An 8966-nucleotide genomic window follows, 5' to 3' on the forward strand; every position below is an offset into this window, starting at 1 on the left:
TATTAATAAAAAAATTATAAAAAAAGACTAGAAAGTTTATTATGTAATTTTCTTATTCTATACCATCATCATAGTTGAATAAAAAACATACAAAATTATATGTTATGTAAATTATTTTACAATTTTTTCTTGTGAGCAAAATTGAGTTAAAGCTAATTAGTGTTTGAATAAAATTGAGTTGAAGGGTAGAAGAATTCACATGAGTTGCTTACATTTAGACAGTGTTTTTTTCCTCAGTTTTCAAGAAACTGCAACCATCATTCCCTATAAAAAGGAGCATAGAATAGAAGCAGTGAACCAAAGTTATTGGTGACAGTCCTTCCCTATTTCAAAGTCCTCTTGGGTTCATCTCTCCCATTTTCTCCTAGAGCCATGGGTGCCAAAGTTGCCCTCTTTGTTTTCTTCACCTTCTTTGCTTTATGTTCGACCTTCCCACTCCAGAGGAAGCAATATGCACCATGCAAACACCTGGTCCTCTTCTTCCACGACATCATCTACAATGGAAGGAACGCTCTTAATGCAACCTCCGCAATAATAGCAGCGCCACAAGGTGCCAACCTAACCAAACTGACAAACAACTTCCATTTCGGAAATCTAGTAGTTTTCGATGACCCCGTCACCTTGGACAACAACCTTCACTCCGAACCTGTTGGTAGGGCACAGGGCTTCTACATTTACGACACCAAGAACACTTACACTGCGTACCTCGGATTCAACTTTGCTCTCAATAGCGCAAATCATCAGGGAACCATCACCGTCGCTGGAGCTGACCCCACCTTGAAGAAGACCAGAGACATCTCAGTCACAGGTGGCACTGGAGATTTCTTCATGCATAGAGGAATCGCCACCATCATGACCGATGCTTTTGAAGGTGATGTTTATTTCCGCCTTCGTGTTGAAATCAAGTTTTATGAGTGTTGGTGATATATAAGTATATATATATGCACACACACAAAGTTACAGTAAATAAAGATGGCTGTTTCTGTCAACAGCCTCGTCTAACAGCTACTCTTATTACTATATTAAATAAATATGGCTGTTTCTGTTACAGACTCTTCTGATAGTATGTGGCTTGCTTGTTGTAATAACGTTATTGGTTCTCAGTTCGAGACAATGTGTACTATGTACTATGAAAATCCTCCTCTTCCACGTGTTTTTCCTCTGCCATAAATCAATTTCTTCACTCTCCATCTTAAATCTTCTATAATGGAGAATCATGAGCTCAAAAGGATATTGGCTGGAATTTTTTTTTATTAATTTATAAACAACATGTGATAAATATTTAGAATTGTTTTATGACATAAATATTTATGTGGATGTTGGGAGAATTCTTGAAGATAATTTGTAATAAATATATCAATCTATTTCAATAAATTCTTAAAAAAAAAAGATAACACATTTATCGGAAATTAAGTGAGTTTACAAGTAGATTATGGGACAAGAATTTATGCTTTAAATCACTTCTGATATAACAACAAATTCTATTCTAATGAGATTCATTTCGCATATTATATCATATCACTCATTATCCATCTAACCACACATAAATATTCAATTCTACACAAAAGATGAAAAATAATTTATATTATTTTAATAATATTTAGTGATTATGTTTTAGAGAGGTTCGTTTCAACTACAAAATCACCAAAAAAAGATCGATTTTCATTTTGATTGGTTTACACATATACAATTCTGGTTTTAAGTGTAATTTCCTCCATTGTCATCCTAATGATAGTTTCAAACAATTGGATTTAGATAAATATAACACTGACACCAACGCTATATTTCCATATAATTTTCAACCAAATATAGACAGATATCTAGAAAAAGTCTACGAAGTGACCCCATCAACCATGATTCAGGTACAAAATAGAGAAAAACTGGGATAGGATAAAGAGAAACGCTAAAGCATGAGAGATAATTATTACAAAATAGCAAACAAGCTTAGCTTCATGTTCATGTATCATGACAAACATTTATAGAAGCAGAGGGAGATCTTCGAAAGTCTTAAAGAAAGAAAGAAGCAAGAAAACAAAGAGTGGAGCAGAAGAGAGAAAAGAGAGCACTCGTATGAGAGAAGAAAACTGAAAGAATTTTATTAATTGCAAAAATTTATATACCCTACAACAAGAAAATAATAGAATAGAAATCAATTTTAAAATAATAATAATAATTAATTATTATAGTGACTAAATTAAAAACCATTTTAGAAACTAAAAAAATAGTTTTTAAATGGTTGTTATTCATGATATAGTGATATATATATATATATATATATACTATTACCAAATAAACTTTAAGTCTAACTCAACTTCTGCCAACTCATGAGTGTGACTATATATTATGAGTGGTCCAATAGTGGTGACACGATAAGTCCAACACAAACACTCGTTAGGATAGACTTGAAAATTATTCTAATACTATATTAGTAAGTGGACTTTAAGTCTAATTCAACCCCATAAAACCGACTCATAAGGTTGAAGTTTGCACCCACTTATATACAATGAAAGACTCTAATCTCTAGTCGATGTGGGATCTCCTACCGTGTATATATATATATATATATATATATATATATATATATATATATATATATATATATAAGTATAGATAATTGTTTAATTAGGTCCAACGTATTGTAATTGATTTGATTCAACTTTTTGTATTGATTGGAGGCATGCAGACACTAGTGCAGAAACATAAAACAAATGCGGCTATTTTGAATTTATAAATGCGGCTTTATAGCCGCATTTGATCAACACGCACTTGTAAATCAAGAAATATAAATGCGGCTATATAGCCGCATTTATAAATACCATTTACAAGTGCGGTTATTTGCTTTAACCGCACTTGTATATGCCAAATCATTAAAAAAAAATTAAAAATTTTAAAACATCGTCAATCTTGTGTGAAGCCAACGTTGATGAAGAGTCACGGGAGCGCCAACAACGGTGGCGGCGGCAGAAGCGACGGCGGACAGGGAAGCAGCAACGGAGCAAACCAAAAAATTCACAAGAAACCACGAAGACAATGAAAGAGTACTGAGCAATGCGAGAAACCAAACAATGTAAAAAAAACGAATGTCAGCCAACGAAACAGTGCTTCGAGACCACCAATGCAAGGAAAAAAACATATATAAGAAAAACGAAAAACATTTATGCATATATTTGTGAAGATGAAGAGGAAGAAAGAGAGTTCAAGAAACTTACATTGCACAAATGGAATGCAGATGCAGCAGAAGGAGACGAACTCAGAGTGCAAACGCGAAATAAAGTTTGAAATTGTGTGTGGCGCGGTTCAAAATTTAGGGTAAAAAAGGATTTACGAATGCGGTTAAAGGTAAAACCGCATTCGTAAATCAAAGAATTTTGATTTACGAATGCGTTTATTCAAATAACCGCATTCGTAAATCAAGCGCTTTGATTTACAAGTGCGGTTATACAAATAACCGCATTCGTAAATCAAAATAATTTCAAAAATGCCATCTCGTTTTTTACGAAAGCGGTAGCGCAAAAGCCGCACTAAATAAAGCGTATCATTTTCTTCTTTTTCACTAGTGAGAGCTCGAACGTTTTAAAGTTATTTGGTTCATTTTCTTCCGATAGTATTAATGGCTTGCTAAGCTGATGCATGCATGAACATAAAATCCGCTAAATTCAATTAGTAGATATTATCAATTATCTAATTAACTCAATAAAAAGGGATTGTATGTATGTTAAACATTTTTCTATCTGAGGTAACACTAAACTGGGGCAGTGATCCAATCATAGATCAATTCAAGAATTATGATTGAAATGTAATTGCAATTAACATTAGTGAGACTAAAATTAACTTTTGATAAAAACTTTAATCAAACATAAATTCTCTTCCTTTATGTCATTAATTCAACGTCAATGTTAAAGCTTAATTAAAAGCGTACGTGATTAACTCTTTTGTTTCAAGAGTGAAACCGTAGCTTTCCATCATAGTCCATAGCCATTTGGTCGAAGAAAGGTCCACTTAGGTATCAATTAAAATTGAAGCCCAGTTACGATGAACCGATCATCCCTATTAAAAGTTACGACATTGCTATTAGTACCCCGAAAATTGCTATTTAAATTAACATCTTTTCACAAATGTGGTTTTTGAGAAAAATATCTAGACGTTTAGCATATCACGACACAATTGAAATAAATACAAAATATAAACGATTTTTTCTTGTATATGTTGAAAAATCTTATTAATACATACATCGTTATATATCCTTTGTCGACATATACAATAATAAAAAAATTGATGTATCTCAATAATATTTTACATATTATAAAAATATGTTTTAGCTGTGCATTTAGTCGTGATAATAGAATCTCGTGTACTGTGAAGTGTCAAATGTTAAACAAAAACAATTTTTGGAGAGGTGAGAATTTTTCTATAGAAATATTGTGTTAATAGCAAAGCCCTAAAAGTTACCCCATTTATAGTATTTAATCTTATAATATTATAAATTTAAATGTTTAACTTTGTTTCTTGTGCCTTAAAGGCTAGAGCATCCCAAACGAACACGAATAATAACTGATGCGTGGGTTGGGAAAGTCATAGACAAAAAGTCTATGAAAAAATAATTAAATAAACTCTACTTCTCATAAAAAATATGGTTTTACGAATTTTTTCCAGTGTATATAATCAATTAACTTCTTATTAGTAATATAATAATAATAGCATTTGAATTAGTAAATGGTATTTTCCAAATAATTGAATAAAATGATTACATAAATAATATTAATTTTAAGTATGTCATTATTCAATTCTTATATGACATTTATGAATGTCCTTAGTTCAATCGACTCACAACATACCCTTTTTCATATGTGCGTCCTCTTCGATCACTCAAAAAACTAATTCACAATAAATCCTTTTTTAGATATTCTCTTGAATCACTCATATGCTTTTTAGAAGAAAATGAGTAAGTGTGGCTTATAGACCACAATCAATTATGATTTTCAAACTTTGGATGATTAAGTCACATTTATGAGATGTTTCAAGATGTTAACGTTTTTGCCCATGAGAAAGTATTTTTCATTTACTAGAATTTGAAAAAACTCACTACTCGCTTCACAACTTTTTCTTCCGCTTGCACTTTAACAACTCGCTCCATTCACCAATACCTGTATCACAAAGTTATCAGGTTCCTTTCTAAATGAATTTTGTGGTTATTATGGATTTTTATATGCTTGAATTTTCTTTTTTCCTCTATCTTATTACAGTCTTGCATTGCAGGACTCTGCACTTTGAACTTTAGCACACTGCTGAAAGTTTTATCAGTGTAACCACAATTGATTGCTGGAAAACTTTTGCCCCATTTTTTGCTAACGTAATATGTTGTCCCCAATTGGAAGCAACTCTTACAATTCTCATTGTTCTATCCAGTAAATATACCAATGTATTAAATGGTACCAATGCTGAACATTGACTTCGATAACTAACTCTTGAGTTCTGTGTAAACTTCTGCATTGTACTCTTTTCTCTGAAATATTTTTCTTTGATGAGTTTTTTTGTCTTCATGGATTTTATCAAGGCACACTAATGAATAAATAAATTCAATTTTTAGTTCTCATGGGTTTTGGGTATGTTGGGGGTGGGAACCCTATGTCGATTTATTCATTTTAAAAATCATTAATATTTATTTATAGAATAACAAAGCCCTAATTAGTAACAAAAGTTAGACGTCTTAGTGTATTAACAAAATTCTGTAGTTCTATCATGTGTTGGAATAGTTGTGGTGAAGTAAAACTAAAATGTTAGGGTTTTCAAAAGCTTCATCTGATGCTGCTCACCTAATCGAAAACACAATACTAAGGGGCTACTCCCACACAAATGGTTGGCGCTTTGTTTTTCTTCCTTTTTGCATTAATAGATGCTTCACAAACAGATGTTCCAAATCATGCATGTCACGTCCAACAACCGTTGCAGTTTGCTTTTAGAACATTTCACATACATGCCATTGATACGAGAAATTTAATGAAGAGGACTGAAGTAGTATTCTTCACCGAATATGATCATGCACGTGTGGTGCAATTTATGTCTGAGTTTTGCACCAAAGTATTCGACACATAAACCATAAAGATAGAACTAAATACTTTGAATGAAAAGCCAGGTGTATCCAGCGAGCATTACATGGTAACTCTTCTCAAACAAATTGAATACAGACACCCCCACAATTTATCTACATTACATAAACAAAAAAGTCTGGAAAAAATACAAGTTTATGTACTTTCCAGTTTTTTTCCATTTTAAACTTTTCATGATAAACTAAATTACAGTTAAACTACAATGTTTGTCAAAGTGAACTTGATAATAAAGTTCACATTCTAAAACAGGAAAGATAAGGTTTTGGTGTCGATGGATTATTTTACTTCTTCTCTTCTTCTCTTGTATACTCTATTATTATTACTCTAGCACCGCCAAGCTGACGTCGCAACCATGGCTCGTTCGTGCCAGCACAGCACCAACTCAGCATGCCGTTTGTCCACGTGGAACCCTCTGATTTGCACCTTCGCCAGCAAACACTCCGCTTGATAATCGGCGAACTGGCTCAGCTGCACCGGCCTCATTCCGGCGCCGTAAAATGCCTCCCTCCACGGTGGCGCCCTCCTCCTTGCGCTTTCCACCGCTGCGAAGATCTTAGGCCGCAGCAGAAGCATTTCGATCCTCCTCACCCACTCGCCGCCTCCTCCCGCCGCCACAGACGCATCCAGCGAGTCGAGCATCATCGAGTAAAACTCCAAGCTGTTCACCACGCCGCGCCGGAAAGACGCGGCAGCTGTGGCCTCCGTCCACCCCTCGCCGTCCACAAACACCACCACTCCGGGAGCCATCCTCCTCACGTCAGCGAGGAACGCGCCGACGTTGGCTCCGCCGGATCCGAGGCGGCAGAAGATCGACGGTGACAGCAGCACCGCAATCTTCTCGCCGTCGACGAACCTTACTGCCTTGAACGACACCGTCTCAAAGGTCCGAAGCGGGACAAAGTCCACCTGTGCGCGGATCCCGAGGTCATGCGCAAACTGGTTGAGATTCTCGCGGACGAGGCGGCTCTCGACGGCGTACTCCTCTGGCACGACGGCGGTGATGCGGAGGAGTGGCGAAGCTCCGGCAGCCTTCTCTGCGATCTCTTTCATGAGAGAGGCGTATTGGATTCCGAGCCCGATCTCGAAATCGATGACGTGGACGAAGGAGGATCCGTTTAGGGTTTCGAGCAAGGCCTGGTTGGTGGTGAAGATAGAGAACATTGGGATGGGAGAGATTCCCGAAAAGGCCTTGAACGTTTTGATGGTCTGAACAATCTCGGCCATGGAGGAGAGGCGATTGGAACCGGCACGGTTGGAACCGGAGAGAATGGAATGGAGAGCATCTTTGAAGTGAAACGCAGCTCGGTGGAGTGGCTTGGCCATGGGTGAGCGAATGAGGCGGTTGTTGAGGCGTTCGAGTATGGCTTGAGCAAGTTGGAAGTGGCTGCTGTCGAAGCAATCGGCGGCCCGGATAAGCTCTTCGATGAAGTCCCAGTTGTTGTTAACGTTGTTGGTGGGGTTGTGGTGGTGGTGGTTGAGGTCTTGAAAGGAATGGTCCAAAGCGTTGGTGGTGGTGTAGTTGTAGGGGAGGTTTTGGTTGTAAATTTCTGACAGCGAGGTGAAGTCTGGAGGGTGATCAAAGGGTGGATCATGAGAAGGTGGAAAATCAGGGATGCATGGGTTGATGTTGTTAGGCTTGGAGAGGGGTGTGGGAGAATCTTCGGGTAAGGCTAGGTCCTTCATGATGGACTCCCACCAATCTGAATTTGGCAAGACATGATCGTCCAGGTCTAGGTTGTTGTTGTTGGTGGTGGTGATGGTGGTGATGTTGTTGGTGTTATGTTGTGGTTCTGGCTTGGGGACAGTTGGTTTCTTTTCAGGGCTGGGGCTGCGGCAGAGGTCGAGGACGGAGGTGGGTTCGTAGGTGAAGGTGGGATTGGTGGTGTTAGGGAGGGTGTGGAGGAGGAGGTTTGGGTTGGGAGAATGGGTGTTGGGCTGTGGGGATGAGGGAACTCTCATCTCTAAGTGAAGGAAAAGCTGTGATGATTATGATGCCTTTGTGGCTTTCCCAATAGAGTTGTTCTCTTCTTGTTTGTTCGATGGCTACTTTCCTTGTGGAACGTGGAAGAGTTTACGAGACTGAGAGAGGGCTTTTGCTTCCTATCATCCTCTCCTTTTTATCTTTGCGTGTCTTGTGCTCTCTCACTCTCTCTCTCACTCTCTGCGTGCGTGCGTGCGTGTAAAACACCCTCTTCTCTCTTCTCTCTATTCAATGCCATCTATCTATATACATCCATGCATACATATCCATCTTCTACCACCATGCACCACATCGGACACCAGAGAGACAAAACCTTTTATCCATCTCAAGCTTCTGCGTCAAGCTACCCTAAACTTCCACAACTTTTCATTTTACTTTTCTTCCCTCTCCACACCTAAAAACACTCAACTTACTATATCCATTAAACATTTTTTCTGAGTAATTTTGGGAGGTGTTTCTTTTCATGTTATCTTAAAAAAGTTGTGAGTTTTATACTTTTTAACAAGATTAAAAAAAGTGAAATTTAAGGCCGAAACATTCTCTAGAGGAAAGTAAATAACTCGAACCAATGTGTCCTCTGAGTTGAGTTGTAAACAAAGACATTTTCGTAATATCATAGATATGTAATTTTTTGGGGTGAAATAGGTTATATATGTGCAAAATTCCACTTTTATTATATAATCTAGCAATGAGAAAAAAGTGGAATATGTTAATTTTTATTTTTACTCTATCCTTTTCCCTTCTTCCTCAATTCCCATGATCTCTTCTAAACATAATTATTTTTCACTGGCTTGTGAAAAAAAACAACACCTAGAGGCAAGTATAAGCTACAATTCAGAAAGATATAAATCTTTTGATTATGAAAGTCTTAAAAGGGT

General features: G+C 36.9%; 2 protein-coding genes across 2 annotated transcripts; one reads left to right on the forward strand and one right to left on the reverse strand.

Moving 5' to 3' along the window:
• Positions 1-295: 295 nt before the first annotated feature.
• Positions 296-1149, forward strand: LOC137805970 (disease resistance response protein 206). Its single transcript, XM_068605845.2, has one exon. The coding sequence runs from the start codon at positions 373-375 to the stop codon at positions 922-924; it is 552 nt and encodes a 183-aa protein (XP_068461946.1). The 5' UTR covers positions 296-372; the 3' UTR covers positions 925-1149.
• Positions 1150-6097: 4948 nt separating this feature from the next.
• On the reverse strand, positions 6098-8373 carry LOC137808376 (scarecrow-like protein 15). Its single transcript, XM_068609453.1, has one exon. It carries the CDS (start codon positions 8064-8066, stop codon positions 6432-6434), a length of 1635 nt encoding a protein of 544 aa, XP_068465554.1. The 5' UTR covers positions 8067-8373; the 3' UTR covers positions 6098-6431.
• Between the last annotated feature and the right edge of the window lie 593 nt (positions 8374-8966).

This window comes from Phaseolus vulgaris, chromosome 3, assembly GCF_051622355.1.
Source record: "Phaseolus vulgaris cultivar YP4 chromosome 3, ASM5162235v1, whole genome shotgun sequence".
In the NCBI taxonomy this organism is placed as follows: Eukaryota; Viridiplantae; Streptophyta; class Magnoliopsida; order Fabales; family Fabaceae; genus Phaseolus; species Phaseolus vulgaris.